The following is a 21,899-nucleotide window of genomic DNA, read 5'->3' on the forward strand; positions in this document are numbered from 1 at the left end:
TACCTACTTCCCTGATTAATCTCTCTACCTTCCTTCCCTATTTCTATTTTTCCTTACTGTATCATGCTTGTTTCATTTAATTTTCATATTTGTTTCACTGCGTACACAAATTATAATTTATGTATGGATTGATTGACCTGCTAGCGGAAAGAAAGGTCCGAGATGGCAGGAGTAATGTGGGGGATGGTATGTGCCTTGGTGTACTAGTATCCTGCCTTGGAGAGACCAGGAATACTTGGCTAAATCTTACCAAATTCCCTAGAAATTCTCCTTTTGGCCAGAAGGAGTTAGGAACCACTTAAACAGATAGTCAGTGTGGAGGTAGAGTGGGAACTTTGTTGCCTAGCAGTGCACGCATAGACAGCTAGAGGCCACGGAGTGGCTCGCTGGCCAGGAATGACGTGGTGTCTTTAGCGTGGCCCAGAGGTCACAGGTTCCTGGGTTAACTAGCCATTCGGGTCTGTCCACACTGTGACTGGTGTCTGGTGTCTTGAGCAAGGGGTGTCATGGTTGGAATGCCCTCTGTATGTGATCCCTAAGCCCAGAGCTTAGGGCTTGTGCCTCAGTGTGTTTTCTACCATCTACCGTGGTTGGGTACTATCTTGGTGGGTATTTTTGTCACTGTGAAGCTTGCTCTCTCCACGTTCTGGAAATGTGCATCATGGCACGTTTTGCTAGGGTTTGTAGATGTGCCGTAGTTTTGAAATGGGCACCCGACAACATTTAAATAGAGTTTTCTCTTCGCCCATTTCTTTCTATTCTATGAAAAATGCCCATTTCATTGAATATTGTTCATTCAGTGTTTCACAGGGACTATATGTGTACGTATAACTCAGCTATATAAAAGGCCCAAGTTACAAAGTTTATTCTTCTCAGGGATAAAAATGTATCAGGCATTTACAGTTACACATTTTAAATAAGAAAAAATGAAGAAAATTTATTAATCAATGTATCACTTTGTTTCCCTAATTCAAGTTGTAACTTAATATTTATTTCTGCTTTAATATGAGTGACTTTCTTTTTATAGACAAATAACCAGTGTTTGTATAATTCTAGTTGGATATTCTCCACATCATGTTACGAAAACCCCTCTATATTTTTCTGTTAATACTGTCAGAACTAGATTTTATCTCAGACAATTGGCAATAGTGGTGGGAAGAGTGGCTTAGACAGCTTCTTCCTTTTGAAATCGTTAGGTTTTTAGTTTTTGAAGGCCCATGGAGAAACTGTTTCTCACTTGTGACGTTTATTTACTTTTCAGCAGGTGGAGTAACTGTTACCTCACAGATATTTCTATGATTCTAAAATTCAATTTTGTGAAGAATAGTTGTAGTATAGTGTCAGCTGTACAGGCTTGAGAGGAATATCTGGTTCAGGGCTATGTGTTCTTGGCAAGTTACATGCCTTTTCTGAACAATTGTACCTAAGCCACAAGATTATTGCGAGAAGTATATGAGCCACTATATTGATAGTACTTTTAATAATACCTTCCTCATAGGCAAAGATTGAGTTAGTAAATAACCTGTTATTGGGCCAAGCTGTAGGTGGCAAACCCAAATGGCCACAGGAACTAGATAAGAAAGGGACTTGACATGGGCAGGGTCATGATTCTTCTCTAAAGAGCTAGTCACTATTCACATAGCATATTGGTGCTATTTGAGAACAAAGTTCACATTTCTCATTAAAAACTACAGATATTGGAGTTCTTTCTTGGATTTTCTCAAGTTGACAACTAATTAAGCACACATGCATGCAGACACATACAGTGGGTGAAACAAGACATCTGGGTCCATGGCTGTGTTCAGTGTGGTGGCCACCAGTTGTAATGGCTAATCTGAATTTGCCCATTCTGTTGATCACGAAGGATTCAAAGAGATGGCACAGTTGTAAAATTGGAAGTACAGATTTGTGGCAGTGGATATCGCTGAAACACCATCTATGCTCAATCCTCATTTTCCCAGGAATCTTACAGAACCAAGAAACTTGATTCTTTGAGAACCAAACAGATTAAAATGGATTGGAAGGGTTGGTTGAGTTATTTCTATATGATGTTTGATATCAGGGGTCCAATTATTTTTTAGGAGGGTGCCTCTGAGGAAGAGTGAACTGTGATATTTTTCAGATTTTCATCACAAATGTATAATGAGCCTCCATAGAAATCACTTGTTCAAGTGTACCCTTTCTCGGACCTGTTGGGAAGCGTGTTTTTTATTTCTGAAGTTTTTAAACTGTGATATAGTTGATAGCAGATGAATCGTTCTAATTTTTTGTCCCTTTTAGCCCTGTCTGATGTGTAAAAAAAAAAAAAAAAAAAAGATTCTGCCTTTTGTTATCAGTGTTATTTTAGAGTAAAATAACAAATAGAAGTTCATGATTTTGCTTCTCTGCCTGACTTAATTTTTACAAGCCTGTAAAAATGTGTTCTTTGTACCCCTAGGGTATTATATTGCTGTGTGATTCCTTTTTTCCCTTGAACTGCCTGTAAGTTTTAGTAATCTACTTTACTTAAAAAAAAAAAAAATAGTCAGGGCTCTCTATTAGGTCTCTTTATCACTTTGGATGATGAAAAATACTTTTTTTGTAGTTGGAACAATAGGTACCTTTAAATGTGGTAAAATAGGTAATCTACTGTAATATAATCTATTGTCTTTGAGCTTAGCTCAGCATCACAAACAACTATGGGGACCATCTGTAATGCAGTAGTTACAAAGGAATGCACTTCTTGATTTACTTTTTGGGACACTCACTAAGTACATTTTACTACAATTAATTGAAATACAGGCACAAAGGAGATGAGAGGCTGATGGAATATTTAATTACTTTAATATAATTTGATAATTTTGCCTATTGTAGTCACAAAAAAGATAAAGATTTATTCATTTTAGGCTGTTGTGTGAGATTTAATGTTCTTCAATGCTCTTTAAAATTTAGAGAGAATTATACTTGATAGAGATTTCACCGTCCTTGAGGGATCCTTAATTTGTTTGTTGTATGAGCAGCTGTAATAAATACAAACAGCCTGCTTAACTGCTTGTCTGCCGTTCTGGAAATATGCATTCTGAATTTGAAAATGTGAGGGCCTGTTACTTATTTTTAGTGGGCTTATTTTTGGCAGTAACTCTGGCAGAAAACTAGGACTCTTTATATGAGAGCCATCCATCCATCATCCTAAAGTAATTTTCATTCTGGCACTGGGGAGCCAGAATTTCTTTGTTCTGATGTTTTCCGTTTTGGATGGAAGCTGACCAGTTCTCCCAGGCTTCTGAGTCCTTTGGAATGACCTAGAATTGGACATATAGTTAAGTGGAAATACCCTCAAGTGTCACTACACTATTTTGCTTTGGGTACAAGATATGGGACTTTGTGTCAGATGGCATTTGGGGCTGTTCTCATTATAAATGGACTCTGGTTTCACCTGTACATAACTTCTGTCATTTAATCACACTCGCCTATAGGAGATCATAACATTGCTATGATCAAGTGGACACTGCTGGTTCAATATGGTATGATGAAACAGTAATGCGGAGGAATGCCGTGGATATTTTGAAATGCTTGGTGGCCACAGTTTTCCTTTCTCTGTAGGCACCTCTGACTTCCTTTCATTTTCAGATACACAAATGCATGTGTAAATGGATCGCTGTTGTCAAAAACAGTAAGACGTTAGTTGTACTCTGTAATTGCAATTTACACGTTTGCAATTTTGGAAGAAAAATATTCTTTATCAATATGTAAATATGTTTATTTTTAATCTCACGTAGATTCAGTGACCCTTCTCTCTGACCATAAAACCCAAGAAAAGACATCTATGTCAAGAATGTTATTTGATGTAGTGTTTAGAGGAGCTAGTCTCTTGGTATGAAAAATATTCAGCCTGTTAACACGGAAGAGTTAACACAGCTTGAAACTCTTTTCCTCCTCAAGTCAAAATTTCTGGAAAACACTGAGAGTAAGAATTATACCAAAGCCTCCTGAAGATATAGTTAAGGCAGATGGGATACACATCTGCTTTTATATTCCCAGAATAAAAACATTTATTGTTATCAACTCTGTCTGATGGCTCTGGGAAATTAAATCATGCACATAGGAAACAGTTTTGTTGATATCTTCTGTGGTAGGTAGCTCTTAGGATATTTTTGTAGGAAAGGATTGGGCCTTTGGGTCTGGAAACGTTACTATCTTTTTCACTTCAGGCTGGAAATGAGGTAGTCTCCGTACAAGTTCTGAGAGGTGATAGAGTTTCTGAAGACTCCCTGATGGAAAGACCTGTCACTCAGTCAGCTTTTCTGCACAGCAACCTACTTAAGATTCCTCCTGCTGAGTGAGCTGTGGGAATCATTGGCTAGTTAATGCTACTGGTTTTGAAATCTCTACTGTTGTACTGTCGACATTGAGAGACACATTCTCTTGGGTGATGGGTGTAGCTGGGTTTTCCCTTTAGAAAATCATATTATTTTTATGCCATCCAGACCCTTGTAGGCTACCCAGGTTTGATATTCCTCATGTCCAGGTTTGTTAGCCGTGTGCGTGGTTTGGTCAAACTTTCCCTAGAGACAACCTCTTTGAAGAGTATACGGCAGTATATAGTTGGGCCTCATTTCTGTCTTCTCCACTTGTTACATCACTGCAAACCCAATTCATTGAAGCATTGTAAACCACTGAAAGCCCTCCTGAGCTTTCCGCTGTCAGCCGACTTCAGCTCCATAAACCGTTAGCCCGCTTGGTGCTACAGAACTTGGGAGAAGACGGAACGTATGTTTGCATAACACCAACTCCTCCCTCTTGGTAGTCACATGATAACCATAGGCAGATTTACACTTCTTGTCTGTTCTGAGGAGTGAAACTACATATTTTCATACGCATGCACCATTTTTAATTGTGTCATTAAGCTGCTGACATAAGCAAGTAAGCAATTTGACATGAAGGTAAGGATCCGCAAAGGCATGCATTTGCATAATTTAATTTTCTGCACAGAAGATATTGAAAATCTATAGCGTGATTCACAGCATCACCATATCATTGCCATGCCGCCGTTAGGTGGCTGTTGGAGTCTAGAAGAGTATGAAGAATATTAAAATTGATGGAATTTGCTGTGCTGAGTCTGTATCTTTACTTGGGAACCACAGGTTTATCTTTTTGCAAATCTCTGCTCCTTGCCAGTGAGACATTACGTTGCTTAATATACTCCATATACAGTTTTTGACTGCTGTTCAAGTAATAATTTTTAAAAGTTGCTTTTAGGAAATACTTTGTCATATGATCAAAACACATTTGAAGAAGGGACTTGAAACTTTGTTTTCAATCATGCAGGTGCCAGTAATACATGATTATGTTCTTATTTGGGGAAAAAGAAGTCACGCACTACTGACATAGATGGAATAAAAGGGAAAACTAAATGTAGTTATCTTTAATGAATAGTTGATGTGTTAAAAAGAGAGATCTGGTGCTGGCGTGATGAAGTCTTTTGCTACCTGGTTCATTTCTGAGTTGATTCCTAAAGAATTGCTTATTAGATACTCAAGCTAGTTCCTTCCAGCTTCACATTTTAGATGTTTGCTGTTTCTGATACGAGGGTGGTGTTTAAAAAGCGAGATAGGGGAGAAGTTTGTGTTTTTGCTTATGGCTCATATAAGCACACACCAACACACACACACACACACACACACACACACACACACACACACACGTACTCTAGCCTCCAACGCAGGCACCATGAGCCTTTCTGGTGTTCATGTATTTATTCACTCACTCACTCACTCACTCACTCATTACTGAATACACATCATATGCCAAGCTCCATCATGGGAGGTAGGCTGAGAACTCCTTGTCTCAGGGAGCTTAGAGCCCTTCATAGGCCATGCAGCATGCCCTTCAGATGCAGGTTTTCCTGCCCATTCTTACCTTGCTGGGTACAACCCACATTGCTCCTCAGTACTCTGGGGAGTGTGATGATGAGGGCGTTAACCCACCTTCCTTGGGACAGCCCTGCCCCCTCTGTCACTTCTAGTCTGTTGGTCTTTATACAGCAAAGCCACACCTCTCACATTTGGCCCAAGTGAACCCCCTTCAGACAGGCAGTTCCACTGCTCAGTGCAGATGCCTTATACCGCAGTGTGACGTATGGCTGGGAAAGTATCTGTGCTTTGGGGTATGGATTCCATTACTTTGCAGTGTCAGGAGAGGACCTTCTGATGTGTCCCTCCCTTGTTTCTTGAGTTGGATATATCTTTGTAGACTTGCTTTTTCATTAATGGTTTAGTGGGTTTGGAGAGGTGACGTGTGTGGGACCCTAAAACCTATAGCCTGTATCCAGTCCAGTTAAAGACTGTTGCGATTATGATCTACTTCTAAGTACTTGGACATTTTCACACTTACCTGATGAAGCTCTGGACTCCGTAGCTTTGCATTCCCAGTAGGATGGGTAATGCAGCTGCTGGCGGGCTTTGTCCTCCTTTGCTGCACCCTCATATTCTCAAAAGTTCTGAGAAATAAAAGGTACTTCCCTTTCAGGAAAAAAAAAAGAAGAGGGAACTGGTGATGGAGACTGTGATTCTAGTGTGATCTTCTGTAAAGAGTATAAATGAATATCCTCATTCCTTCTTTACTTTTATACCTGGTTCATTTGTTTGTGAGGCGAATCTGGCTGGAACTCTGGTTCAGTTTAGATTTGCTTGTCTAATTGCTCAGGTCAACGCCACACTGGTGTGATTTAGGCAGCAGGATATTCATTTCGGTGGCCAGGTCTTTACTAGAATTAAGACAGGCTTAGCCTGTCAAGTCACAGGCTGTGAGGGTAAGTTAATAGTGTCACAGATAACAGGGCCTCAGGTCTAGCTCAGCAGGGAAGTTGGTGGTTCTTATCTCTGGCTGCAAAATAGAACCACCTGGAGAACATTTTAAAACAAGGGCTGATATCTTGGTCCCACCCCAGACCAATTAAAGTGGAATCTCTGGAGGTAGGGTCCAGGGCATAGGGTTTTTGTTTGTTTTGTTTTATTTTTAAAGCAGCCAGGGTTGAAAGTCAGAGCTCTAGTCCAACAATGGCCTTTTCTGCATGGAAAAATTGATGATTAGGTGTTGAAGTGACTTGTTTGAAGGTCACCGAGGTCACATGAGTGTCACTGGGGGAAAAGTGAGCTTTGGTAAATGATTGGTTCATATAACTATAAAGCCTTCCAGGGGGTTGGTATCAAATTGGCTTTATCCTGAGCTTGAGTTTTGTCAACAGAATTGATCCATAGATTTTACTTTCTCTGGCTTGGTTCCATTTTTTTGTTTTATTTAAAGATTTATTATTTATTTAATTTATTTTTGGTCCTGTCAGGTCTTAGCTGCGGCACCTGCGCAGGATCTTTGTTGCGGCATGCAGGATCTTTCCTTGCGGTGCGTGGGCTTCTCTCTCACTGTAGCATGAGGGTTTTCTCTCTCTAGTTGAGGCACGCAAGCTCAGTAGTTGTGGCGCAAGGGCTCAGTTGCCATGCGGCACGTGGGATCCTAGTCCCACGACCAGCAATCGAACCCGCGTCCCCCACATTGTAAGGCGGATTCTTTACCACTAGACAACCACGGAAGTCCTGCTTGGTTCCATTTTTGAGCGCCTCTACTGATCCCCTGCTTGACCCTCAACCATCCTCTTGAAGCTTCCGGCTCATGTCATAACACCTTCAGCAAGAGAGAGAAGAATCTCTCTGATTGGCTGGTGTCTCCATTCCCAAACATATGTATCACTGGGGCTAAACGTAACAGCCTCATAAGATTGGTATAAGGACAACACCAGCTACTATGAGCAGAGCACCTTATTCAGCTCTGGGTGTGTAGTGCTTTTTAAATGCCTGATAACATAGTGGAAATTTGTTGCCAAGTCTCTGTTTTGGTAATCATCACACCCCACTCCACCTGCTAGGTCACGAGTCATGGATTGGACAACCACGTCATGTTGCCCCCATCCTTGCCAGGTCCAAGGGTGGGCCTTCTTTGACTTAAGCCAAGTGAATCACTGTAAACTGTGTCCCTGGCCCCAGTCGTATGTGTGGGAATGGGAACACGGTTTTTTTTTACTCAGTCTTGATACAAGGAGGAAGGATTATTTGTGAGTGATTTTTCAGAGCGAATTAGCTCTAAGAAGCATAGAAGACAGGTACATAAGATGTTTCCCGTATGCAGAGAAAATAAATCAGTCGAACAATTAGGAAACTTTTTAGTGGGTATGTGGTTGAGCCTCAGTTTCCTTGTCTGTAAAATGGAGTTAAAAATACCAGCCTCATAGGATCATTATGAAGGTAACACAAGTTACTGTGAACAGACAAGGAAGCCGAGCAATTGTTTATTTAGTATGCTTTGGTGGAGGAAAAAATAGATGAGGAGACTAGGAGATGGGAAATTTTATTTTTGATCCGTAGAAGCTTAGAATGGTCGACTTCCTGAAGCTCTGAATGGCTCATGTGCAAGAGTATAGGATGAATTGGACCATCTGTATCTAAACCTTCATCTTACTTTAAAAATGGTTAGTAACTTAGGTTTTGACTTTGTCATTCAGGACCCAAGAGCGTGCATAGATGACACCAGGTTTACTTTGGTAACGTGTGTTTGGATTTTACAAGATTCCCATTTCCCTCCAAAGGGCTCATCTCTGTGGAGTAGCTCTGTTCAAGCGTTGTTTCTTTTAAAGCCAGTCTTTGCAATTAACGTGCAAGCATAAAGTACTTTACATGTTTCCTAATTTTTCTTCATGACCCATCACGTTGTCAACAAAGCTAATGCCATCATGGTGAGATGATTTTTATCATCACTACTCTGACTAATTTGGAATAATGTATTGTGCTTTCCTGGTACCATCTTAGTCTTAAACTGAATATGAATATACAGTTCCTCTAACCATTTTTCTTGCTTTTCAAAGGCACACTTGATTTTGTTTGGGTGCATTTAAATATTAACACAGACAGCTGGGATGTATTGTTTGAAGTGCAGTTCCAATTCATCTTGGATTCTGGGCACCTGTGATACTTGTCTTCTTACACATCAGTGCATTCAGGTGTGGGCTCACAGCAAAAGAAATTTGCATCCATGAAGTAGCTGGGAGCGGAGGGCTTTGAACATTGTAGCAGGCAGATGGAAGCTCTCCATATTGGGGTAGGAGATTGGATTCATTCTGCGTTTTCAAAGAAATACATCATTAAGCAGTATTTCTTTTCTGAATATTGCTGGCCTTGGAGGGTTTCAAGCTTCATATCTTCAGATATAACAGGTGACTATCTGGGGTCCAAAGTATGTGGAGGACTGGTTCACACCATGGGGTGTCTTCCAGGCCTCAGACTGTGCTGTGTTTGGATGGCAGAGGCCTGAGATTTGTGGCAGGCGTGCTTGTATTCGGTTCCTTGATCTGCATACTTAGCTGTGTGACCTGGGACTGGTTACTTAGTGTCTCTGAGCCTTCATTCCGCCATCTGTAAAAGAGCTGGAATGACCCCTTGCCCGATGAAGATCAAATAAGGCTAGAGGCCCTGTGCACCTAGGACATAGGCTTATGCATATAGTTGGAACCAGAACCGTGGGTTCTAGGCCTACAGTTGTATGACCTTGGGCAAGCCTAAGTTACTCAACTATTCTAAGCTTCAGTTTGCTTATCTGAATGGACCCATTATTGAGACATTGCATCTACTGACTGGTGGTTCATTGGGAATTATATAAGATAATGTATGTAAAGTGTTTAGTGCATCTTGAGTTCATGGCACAGAGAGAAGGCTCATTGTAAGCTATTATCAGCATTAATAATAATCCTGGTAATCTCTCTAGGTTCTCCTGTAGCTGTTTTTCTGTAAAATCAGGAGGTTCTGTTCAGTTACCCCCAAGGTCTGTGCTGCTAGGCCGTCACTGGGCTGTGTGCGTTTGACACCCCTCCTGTGTCCAGCGGGGTGATGATTTTGACTCACCGCGGCTCTCCTGTCTTGCAGCGTTGACAGAAGGCTACATGGGGGCCCTGCACGAGAACAGACAGGGCAGCTCGGCGCAGATCCGCAGGCGCAAGGCTTCCGGCGACCCGTACTGGGCCTACTCGGGTGAGTTGACTGGTTCCCACCGCGATCATACAGGCCAGTTCACATCCCATTAAATTCACTCGAAAGCACACTTTTAATCACTTTCACACCTGATTTCTGTTTGTTCAAACCTTTTGTAGTTCACTAAAAGTTGAAATATTCAAGACTGTTTTTCCTCAAGGTGATAAGTACCTTAATTTATCTCTCCCACCTGTTTTCTCAACCTGCTGTTTTCCCCTCAAATTGCATTTAATTTCTGAACTTTACTTGTTAATGAGTTATTGTACCAAACTTGTAATTTTCCGAAAGACGCGGCCTTTTCTTGTCTCGTCCCAGTGGCTGTGATTTCAGAGAGCAGAAAATATAAGCCTAGTCTTCAGCTGCTAAATATTACAGCGCGTCACATATCAAAATGACCTATTATGCTTTAATCTAAGAAACGCAACTTTATTTTCAAATCAAATCTTGTTAGTTGAATGTATTTCAGCCCTCTACGGTATTTCTGTAGTTCGTTTCATTTTTTTTTTTTTTTTTTTTTCACATTTCGCCTTTGAGCCAGTGAAGAGAGAGAGCATTGTTAAAACTATCTTGAATGCTACATTGGAAATAATTTTCTTACATCTGAAGGGGCAAAAAAAAAAAAAAGAAGATGATCTGCAAGAATATACAGGCCTTTCTGGCTTATGCTTCTAACAACTATCAAAAACAAGATAGGTGGATTGTTATTTCTAAAAGAGATCTTGGTGGACAAAAATACATGGAAAATGTAGTGCAGCTAATTAAGGAGGAATGCTTGAGGAAGACAGACCACTTTGGAAATCACGCTAGCACTGAATAATTCAAATTTTTGTATGCAAGTGCTTGGAGGCATGGAGTATTAGTCTTAATAATGAATCTGTGCATTATGCAATGTTGTTACGTACAGAACTGAAAGGTATTATTTTCATAATGATAACTCTGGTTTTAAACCCTGAGTTTCCACCTGCAAATCCTGTTAAATTCATGTCAGTGTAAAATTTATAGGCCTGATCTTTAATTACACCTTATCTATTGACTTTTTGCATCCTTTTGTCTATTGATAAATCTCCTGCCCCTACAGGGAGAATAGTCTATCTGTTTTGTTTTGCAAGGAGCAGATAGTGATTCTGAAGTCTTCCATCACACCCCGTTCCTTGTGATTCGAATGATCTAATTAGAGCCTTTTTGTCACCATTTCTGATAAACGAAGGAAATTGGGAGATGAAGACCGAAATTACATATATATAGCTTCTTGCCAAGAAACCCAAAGAAAATTTATCGTTTTGTACTCTGTGGCTCTGATATCAGTTAGGAAGAGGGATAAAGTACCCTGCTATTTACAGTTCATCAATTTCGAATAATAATGCTGTTGGGAAATTGGAAGTTATATCCCATCAGCATCTACTATTGCAAATGGCAGTGAAGGAATGAAGGGCCTAAAAATGTTCCCATTACTTAGTTAAGAATGGACATAATTAGTGCAACCTTTGGGATGGAGCATTCGTTGATATTCTTAACTCTGGTGGACTTCATGAGTCTCCATTTTGTATTTCTGAAATGCATTGTGTCTGGATTTGGGAACTGTTTCTGTCAGTAGAAGGGCTACTAGTTCATCTGCAGCGGGTTGGCGTGCTCTTCTATAAAGATCCCAGTAGTGAATATCTTGGGCTTTGCAGGACATATGGTCTCTGTTGCAGCTACTCAAGTCTGCCTTATAGTGCAAAAGCGGCCATAGGTAGATGGACGAGCTGTCTGTGTTCTGATAAAAACTGATTTATGAACAAGGAAATTTGAATTTATTATAATTTTCATGTGTCAGGAAATCTTATATTTTAGACTTTTTTTTCCCTCAACCATTTAAAAATAGAGAAACCATTCTTACTTTTCAGGTTGTACTAAAATTGGCGGCCGGTTGGATAGGGTCCACAGGCCATAGTTTGTCAACCTCTGTTTTAGTTGTTTTTTGTGTGTGTGTGGAATCAGGAGAAGACAGTCATTTGAAGAATCTCCCAGAAGGCTATATAGACTGGCTTGGAAGAACCAGTGGAGTAACTTGCTAGGTGTAATGGAAAAAATAAAAGTAAAAGGAGAAGAAAAGAATGAGAGAGGCATCAATTGATGGTTTATAGTCCTATCCTTTAAACATCTGCCTGAATATTCCATGGTATCAGTGGTTATTTTCAGCAAAGTGGTGAAATATTGGTTCTCATGTCAAGAACACTTGGGATCCTTTAGAGACACTCCTTAGCATTTGGCAAATAGATAAAGAAAGGGCAGGAAGGAGTAAGAGTTGTTGCCTGTCACCTTTGGTACTTCAGACAAGGGCCTTAAAACCACAGGGTACCAGATGTTGAACTATGAGCTGCAGGTATTACCTCTAGGTATAAATCTTGCTTGGATAGTTGGACTGCCAAAAGAAAGGTCATTATTTGCAGAGGCGAATGGTTTTAGATTTAGCGGAGGTGAAGCAGGCCACTTCTGAAAGATTGGTTTAATGGTCCAGATTTTAATCTCATGACTCTAATTCACAAGTTTGTCTTAGTTCCTCCGAAGATAAAGGCATTGGTGCTTTGCGGGGTATTATGCGTGAGAGTGTGAATTTTGAAGTCACATAGACTATGGTTCAAATCTAAGCCTTATCTCTTAATATCTTTATGATGTTGGCATTTAACTGCTTGAAGCCTCAGTCTCCCCATCTTTGAAATAGGAATAATTAATAGAACTTCCCTCATAGAGATGTTAATGGGAATGAAATGAGAGGATGTGTGTGAAAAATTTAACAAATCCCTGGTATAATGTACCTAATACTACTTCTTGCTGTTTTTGACCCTATTAGTACTTTTGCTACTGTTGATATTGTTGTTTTTGGAATTCTCAGTTGGGTGCTATGATTGACAGTGGGTGATTCCCTAGGTAATGCTTCGAGCTAACTAGCTAAATTCTGTCAGCCGTAATTCACAAGAATTGTCCATTTGAGATGTGGGAATGAGGGTTAAGCAAAAACTATCCTTAAGTTCAGGGCTTGGCAGACTACAAACCAACACCTGTTTTTGTGAGTAAAGTTTTATTGGAACACAACCACGTTGGCACTTGTTGATGGCTACTTTCATGTTACGACTCATGTTAGAGTTGAGTAGTGGCCACATAGACCTTTGACCAGGAAGCCTAGAATATTACTATCTGGCCCTTTACAGAGAACGTTTGCAACTCCTGATCACACTGATACAGCCTGGGTTATCGAGCAGATGGTAGCCTGACTCATAAACAAAACTCTTCAGAGATTTGTAACATGTCTCTGTTTTTTCTGGCCTTGCATTTCCCTTGAGCTGAAATATCCCCAGCAAATGTTCTAGGTAGCATCCGTAGTGATTCTGGTGGTCCCACTCTTGGAAAGTACTGGGAGGGACAAAGATGAGGGAGTGATGTGCTTCAGGAGGTGGAACGGGGAGAGAGGAGTGGGTGTTGGTGGTCCAGGGGCTCCTGGATTCTGGTGTCCTAATCATTAGGTTGCCTTTGGGTACAGGGTGGGTTTTGGTGAATGATGCTGGTCTGATTATCTGGTGGCATCCCACCTGGTCACTTGCGGAGAGTTGCATAAGTATTTGAGCTGTGGAGAACTTGTTTTAAGGATATTGTCATGATAGCATTTCATTGATATTAGTGTAACTTATCCCTTTAGGACTAGCCGAGTTATTTCAGTTTCACTGCATCACCTTGGATAACGTCTACATCCTATTTATATTTGAAATGCCAAACAACTTTACTTTCATAGGCTTATCAAATGACGCCATTGTGAACACCTACAGCTTTAGGATACAGTACTGTTTACTGAGGAGTCTGGAGACAGGTGTTTTAGTCCCATTGTGCTCATCTGAGGATAGGTTATCTCTCTGGTTCTTAGTTTTCTCTACTCTAAAAAGGAGTGCTCATAATATCTGAGTTCAACTTGAAAATATCACGCATAAGAGATATGAAGCAGAACATAAATGTAAGATTATTATTATTAACTGTTAATAATAGCAGTGTAATTTCAAGATTGCTTTATATCTTTGGATTTATTTGCCTTATACCAAGAATAGGGAAAAGGGGGGAAAGACCTTTGATGTGTTTCATGGAGAACTACACAGAAAAAAAATAAAAGCAATAGTTTTGAGAGTATCTCATTGGCAATATTACAATGGTTTCTCTTCTGTTAGTTTTCTTGACTAAGATACAGATATTTTTTCTGTGTTACTTGAGGTGATGACAGCCCATGAATTTTGGAGTTTGCCCAGAACTTCTGTAATTATTACACAAAATGTAACACATGCTAGGTAGGTCATTGTTGCCAGAAAGGGAAATGGGAAACAAATTTGGAGCAAGTTCAAGTGGAAATTTGAGGCTTTTTTTTTTTAATAGATCTTTATTGGAGTATAATTGCTTCACAGTACTGTGTCAGTTTCTGTTGTACAATAAATTGAATCAGCCATATGCATACATATGTTCCCATATCCCCTCCCTCTTGTGTCTCCCTCCCACCCTCCCTATCCCACCCCTCTAGGTTGTCACAAAGCACTGAGCTGATCTTCTTGTGCTATGCGGCTGCTTCCCACTAGCTAACTGTCTTACATTCGGTAGTGTGTACATGTGGATGGTACTCTCACTTCACCCCAGCTTCCCCCTCCGACCCCATGTCCTCAAGTCCATTCTCTATGTCTACATCTTTATTCCTGCCCTGAAACTAGGTTCATCAGTACCATTTTTTTTTTCTTAGGTCCCACATATGTGCGTTAGAATATGGTATTTGTTTTTGTCTTTCTGACTTGCTTCACTCTGTATGACAGACTCTAGGTCCATGCACCTCACTACAAATAACTCAGTTTCGTTTCTTTTTATGGCTGAGTAATATTCCATTGTATATATGTGCCACGTCTTCTTTATGCATTCATCTGTTGATGGACATTTAGGTTGGTTCCATGTCCTGGCTATTGTAAATAGTGCTGCAGTGAACATTGTGGTACATGTCTCTTTTTGAATTATGGTTTTCTCAGGGTATATGCCCAGTAGTGGGATTGCTGGGTCATATGATAGTTCTATTTTTAGTTTTTTAAGGAACCTCCATACTGTTTTCCACTGTGATTGTATCGTTTACATTCCCACCAATAGTGCAATAGGGTTCCCTTTTCACCACACCCTTTCCAGCATTTATTGTTTCTAGATTTTTTGATAATAGTCATTCTGACTGGAGTGAGGTGATACCTCATTGTAGTTTTGATTTGTATTTCTCTAAATGATTAGTGATGTTGAGCATCCTTTCATGTGTTTGTTGGCAATCTGTTTATCTTTGGAGAAATGTCTGTTTAGGTCTTCTGCCCATTTCTGGATTGGGTTGTTTGTTTTTTTAATATTGAGCTGCATGAGCTACTTGTATATTTTGGAGATTAATCCTTTGTCCATTGATTCATTTGCAAATATTTTCTCCCATTCTGAGGGTTGTGTTTTCGTCTTGTTTATCGTTTCCTTTGCTGTGCAAAAGCTTTTAAGTCCCATTTGTTTATTTTTGTTTTTATTTCCATTACTCTAGGAGGTGGGTCAAAAAAGATCTTGCTGTGGTTTATGTCAAAGTGTGTTTTTCTTGTGTTTTCCTAGTCTAACAGTTTGATACTGTCTGGTCTTACATTTAGGTCTTTAATCCATTTTGAGTTTATTTTTGTGTATGGTGTTAGGTAGTGTTCCAATTTCATTCTTTTACATGTAGCTGTCCAGTTTTCCCAGCACCACTTATTGAAGAGGCTCTCCTTTCTCACTTGTACGTTCTTGCCTCCCTTGTCGTAAATTAGGTGCCCAAATGTGCGTGGGTTTACCTCTGGGCATTCTATCCTGTACCATTGGTCTATATTTCTGTTTATGTGCCAGTACCATACTGTCTTGATTACTGTAGCTTTGTAGTATAGTCTGAAGTCAGGGACCCTGATTCCTCCAGCTCCATTTTTCTTTCTCAAGATTGCTTTGGCTATTCGGGGTCTTTTGTGTTTCCATACGAATTGTAAAATGTTTTGTTCTAATTCTGTGAAGAATGCCAGTGGTAGTTTGATAGGGATTGCATTGAATCTGTAGATTGCTTTGGGTAGTATAGTCATTTTCACGATATTGATTCTTCCAATCCAAGAACATGGTATATTTCTCCATCTGTTTATGTCATCTTTGATTTCTTTCATCAGTGTTTTATAGTTTTCTTAGTACAAGTCTTTTGCGTCCTTAGGCAGGTTTATTCCTAGGTATTTTATTCTTTTTGTTGCGATGGTTTATGGGACTGTTTCCTTAACTTCTCTTTCTGATTTTTCGTTGTTGGTGTTTAGGAATGCCAGAGACCTCTGTGCATTAATTTTGTATCCTGTGACCTTACCAAATTCATTGATTAGTTCTTGTGGCATTTTTAGGATTTTCTATGTATAGTATCATGTCATCAGCAAACACTGGCAGTTTTACTTTTTCTTTTCCAATTTGTATTCCTTTTATTTCTTTCTCTTCTCTGATTGCGGTGACTAGGACTTCTGAAACTGTGTTGAATAAGAGTGGCAAGAGTGGACACGTCCTTGTCTTGTTCCTGATCTTAGTGAAATGCTTTCAGTTTTTCACCATTGACTATGATGCTTGCTGTGGGTTTGTCATATATGGCCTTTTTGAGGCATTTTTATAAACCTGTTTTCTCTCCTCCCCCTCAAAGACTTGGGGAAAAACAGGTGGTGGTTTCTCCTCCCACCCCTTTTTAGCTTACCCTGTTTGGTTTTCTGCACTTTTAATAATGTATATCTCATGTTTTTCTTGTGTAGACAGATTCTGCACAAGAAGGGGGATATTTCTCACTGTTAGAGGACTTCAAAATTGAGATATGCCATGACCAAAGTTCTTTGCATGAAGTGTCTGCTGTTGCACTGGGTCAAGCAGGATTATTCTAAGAGGCATTCCTTTTGTGGCCAGGAAATTGTGGGAAGAGATCTCTAATGTCCTTTCTAATTGTCCTGGGGTTTGATGACTTGCTCAGCTGTAAAATGGAGATAAAAGGACATACCTTGGAGGATGGCTTTGAGGATTAGCAGTAATAGGTGTGATCACCTGGTATGGCTCTTAATTATATGCCACTGCACTACACTATTCACACGAACATCATGTATTGTAACATGCTTGTGTGTGTGTGAGTGTGTGTGTGTGTGTGTGTGTGTGTGTGTGTGTGTGTGTAATTTCCCCAGCTAAATGTAGAGTTTTTGAGGACAAAGATTATAGCTTATAATTCCTTGTTTTTCCTGCTTTGTACCAGAATATCCCATTTTGTAGATATTTGGTGCATATTTTTTAAGTGGGTGAATAGATGGATGGATAAATGAATTCACGCCAGAGTCTGTGCTTGGGAACTCACTAAGGGGATCCTGCCATAAATCCAGATAAATCAGTGGGTGATTTACAAAAGGTTTCACCGTTGGATCCTTTTCAGTAAGGAGCTCCCCTGGTGAACTTAAGATATAATTAAATTCCACCAAGTGGGGAAAGTGGCAGGGGTGGGGGTGATGGTGGTGGGACGCATTGGGAGACTGGGATTGACATATATACACTAATATGTATAAAATGGATTACTAGTAAGAACCTGCTGCATAAAAAAATAAAATAATATTTCCATGCCTTTTTTTTTTTTTTTTTTAAAGAAGATGTTGGGGGTAGGAGTTTATTTATTTTTGCTATGTGCGTCTTCATTTCTGTGCGAGGGCTTTCTCTAGTTGTGGCAAGCGGGGGCCACTCTTCATCGCGGCGCGCGGGCCTCTCACTGTTGCAGCCTCTCTTGTTGTGGAGCACAGGCTCCAGACGCGCAGGCTCAGTAGTTGTGGCTCACGGGCCTAGTTGCTCCACGGTCCATGCCTATTTTTAATAATGTCTATATAAGGTAAAGCAAAATACAGACGCCTGCCAAAGTCTGCTTTTGTCATTAGAAAAATGGAAGGCACTATAGAACCTTAATGTTAATATTGTCATATTATTTGCCCCTCTCCTAATGCCTCCTACGAAATCTCTTAAGGGAATCATTTCCCCAGAGACATTCCCTTTGCGATAGAGACCTTCTGGTCTGATGGGACCACACTTCTGAGATTCGTTTCTCCTAAGTCACAGCTCAAAGGTATCTCTACCCGACCCCACTGTCTTAACTTGTCAGTTTCCCCTTTAGTTTTTACAATTAATTTCTATCTTCTCTACAATTCCCTATTATTCTGTTTACAGTTTTTAAGTAGAAGTTATTTATTTCTTTGTTCAAGATACTTATTAATTGCTTACTGTGTGCCAGGTGTTGTGGTATAATGGGATGGGCCAGAGAAACTCCTCAGAATTGCTACTGCCAGGTACCACTAAAGATGGGCAGGTGTTTGCCAGGACATGCAATGGCCTGAAGACAATCAATGTCTTGGCCGTGACTGGGAAGCTGGAAGCAGCTCAGTAGGTCTGGAGCATGTGGTACAGTAGAGCAAGTTAAGGGAAGAATGCAGAGTATTGGAGGTGGATCAGAAAGCGTCTTAACAGAATTCTACTAGTGACTTAGAACATCTTTTTTTTTTTTTTTTTTTTAGAACATCTTTTTAAGGGTGACAGGGAGTCATTTAAGGATATCATGCTAGAAATGGACTAAGTTGCTTTTATGTTTGAGTCACAGCACGAGTTGTAGGGGTAAGGATTGGTCAGTAGGGGAAGAGGGCAGGGTGAGAAACTATGAGAAGCAATGAGGTTGTATCATCAGGATTTTGAGAGATGAAAGAGCCCATGGGAATTCATTATCATTAGTATATGGAAGAGAAAGCAAAACGAATTATCTGCGATGATCCCCAGGATGATTGAAGATGGCATTGCATTTAATTGAAAATGAGTAAATGAGGAATGGTGGGCTGGTTATAAAGATAAAAAATTTGGACTTGAACCTATTAAGACATGGCATAGTGTTTTGCTCATAGTTCTTACACCCTTAAAACTTTATGCTCCTTGGGCAGAACCTTTATCTGTAATTAATCTTTGTATCTCCCTGTTCCTACCTAAGTGTTTTGGAACAGGAGGGCTTTCAAGGTAGGGAATACATTGTAGGACAAGCTGTTTCTTCCTATAGGTGTTCTTTTTTTTCTTTTACACTTGATCTGTGATTACAAGGATAGATTGGGTGAGAAAAAACACATATGGTCACACACTAATCAGGACTTTATGTATAAAAGAGAAACACGTGGTGCCGCATGCTTGAGGTACCTCGATCATTTTTCAATGCAAAGTTTGGCTTTTCTTTGCTCCACTGTTTGAATGAAATTACTCTAGCATGTTAGAGATGTGTTCTTTTTCTTTTTCTTTCTTTTTTAACCTTGTTCTAATCCTTGCTACTTGAGTTCTAAGTTTCTTAGCATCTTCTCTCTGGAGATGGTTTCACAAGTATTTGTAAAGCTAATGGACGCTATTGTACGTTATAAGAGGACATCAGTAAATTCTTTAGGGTCCTTGTGACCCTTGGAAAAAGCATATTAGGAAGATGAAATATTGTTCACTGCTGGGTTGGTATCAAGTGCTATGTAACAGCATTAACAGTTTAAATTGTTGCTATGATGAGGAGCTTAAAACATGAGTAAATCGAAGGCTAAGTGTTTGGGTTTTAAATGGGCTCTGAAGGTAGTGGGTTGACGCAGCCTCTTTCAAGGGCTCTTGGGCAATATCTGTGAAAATGTTAAATATTGATAATCTTTGATCCAGCACTTCTGCTTCTAGGAATTTGTCTTTTAGAGATACTTGTACATATCCCCGGTGTGGTGTTGTGAGTGTAACAGCTAACCATCAGTAGGGACTTGGGTAATTTTAGTACATTCTTATGAAATGGTTAGTAAACACCTACCAAAATGAAATAGGTTGAGCGACAAGATATATAAAAATAATTTGGGTAATAAGGTCCCATCAAGAAATAGAACTGAGAAGTTTGGAGACTATAGGCAAAAGTTAATTGTGATTATCACTGAGAAATGAGGGACACTGCTTTTTTAAAATTTATATTTCTGTAATATTGTTAGTATCTTATAGAATTTTATCTAGAATATTTTAATTTCTTATACCAGTATATTCATAATATTTCCTAAAAGAATCCTTTTATTTTATAATAGATGGCTGAATTGTATCAAATTTAGGCAGTTGTCTTTGTAACAATTATAAGGGGAGAGAAAGAAGAAGAAAAAGAAGAAAAAAAAAAAAACTACAAGGAAAGCCAGAAGGAAAGCAAAAGGCTTTTTGTCTCTTTAATTGGCTATATCTAAATGTTTTAGGTGAAACATTTTCACTGACATTTCAAATTTCATACTGATATGAATCATGCAGAAATTAATGAACTGATATTGACTCGGTTTGAAAATGAACAGCAAGATTTATTGAGCAAAGCAGTAAATATTGACCCAGACAGAGGTAAGGTCAATATTTGCTTTGATATAACATAAATCTTAATATTTAGAAATCTATAAACTTTGTGGGTCTTACAGAAGGCATACAGAGAGTTATCTATAAGTATATATTATTCGTATCTGTGATGGATCAAAGTCAGACATCTTTTTTCCTGGTCATAAATTTGAAAGGATGATAGTCTCTCCTTTAAAACTAGTTTCTTTAGGGCAGGGGTGGGGTGAGTGTGGGTTAGTGGAGGGACATGATTGATTTAAATGTTCAAAGGAAAAATATACCTAGCTTTATACGTGCCTAATAATTGGAGAGCAATGATTTGCTCTGTGACTTACTTAAAGGCTACTTATCTTCATTTGTAACCAAACAAAATGTACTCATTTATTATATCTGATTTAGTTCATAAAACCCACTCTCTAACAATATAAAACAGAGGAACATTCTGTCATTCCCTTTGCATATTGTTAAGCTCACTTATGTGGAATTTTTTTGGCAAATAAAATACCATTCATATATATCATGCTGAGTAACATTTTATTGGCTTTTCCCTTTTTGTAATTATTAAGTTGAACTATACTCTTATTCCTTATCTTGTCTCTTCTCTTGGTTGGGTGAGCCTGGTTGCAATACAAAAGTAAGGGAAAACTTACTGGATTTCACTGGCTTCTGAACTTTTAGTATTGCCATTACGTGGCTGGAATAAGTGTCTAATGTGTGCTTAAAGATAGAGTATTCTGTTTGTTTAAGTATAGTCGGGAACTCAGTTCACAGGATCAAGTGTAACTGAGCAAAAGTCTTAACTCATATATGGTCCTGTTGTGGTCAGTCCACCATGAGTATTAGTAGTCTGATAACCGTGTAAAGTGGTGATGTTGGCTTTCAAAGATTCGTTAAGTGATTGTGAAATTAACCTAGCCTCCACCTCTCAGCTGGTAATTTCCCATGACCCTATTTGAGACCAACAGCATTAAGGATAGTGTATCTTCTTGGTTGTCTTTCTAGCTATTAAAATTTAACTGTACTCTGTTTCATTTATATTAAACCCCATTTTCTATCATGTAGTAAAGACCTTGTTTATGTTGAAAAACAAATCAGTGGTAGGTGTATAACGTAGAATTTTGCCTTCTCAACAAATGCTTTCTGATAACTTTAGGAATCCTTGCTTTTCATTAATAGTACTACAGTGTATAATAAATAATGTTTTCCCTGAGTGTAGTATTAAATGTGATTTTTTCATGTGAAAAATGACTTTACTGTGGTATAAGAACTTGACTTTAGCATAATAAAGTCATTTCTTCTTGAGTTCTTTATCAAGGAGAAACTCACAATTTGGTGCTAATAGGTCTTTTAACACTTGTCTGTCACTTGCCAGCATCACTTTTTAAGAGAGACAGGTCTTGCCCAGAGCCTTCAGCTGGG

General features: G+C 39.3%; 1 protein-coding gene across 7 annotated transcripts in view; it reads left to right on the forward strand.

Moving 5' to 3' along the window:
• PTPRG (protein tyrosine phosphatase receptor type G) overlaps positions 1 to 21,899 on the forward strand; it is a 725,999-nt gene that overhangs the window by 161,036 nt on the left and 543,064 nt on the right. For 6 of the 7 annotated variants that reach the window (XM_073811323.1, XM_073811322.1, XM_073811324.1 and 3 more), the window contains one exon: positions 9,948 to 10,052. The exons of the other annotated variant lie outside the window; for it this stretch is intronic. In XM_073811323.1, coding sequence (XP_073667424.1) covers positions 9,948 to 10,052 — 105 coding nt within the window. The remainder of the gene's footprint in view (positions 1 to 9,947; positions 10,053 to 21,899) is intronic. 7 annotated transcript variants of the gene reach the window in all.

The sequence above is a fragment of the Tursiops truncatus genome, chromosome 10, assembly GCF_011762595.2.
Source record: "Tursiops truncatus isolate mTurTru1 chromosome 10, mTurTru1.mat.Y, whole genome shotgun sequence".
NCBI lineage: Eukaryota > Metazoa > Chordata > Mammalia > Artiodactyla > Delphinidae > Tursiops > Tursiops truncatus.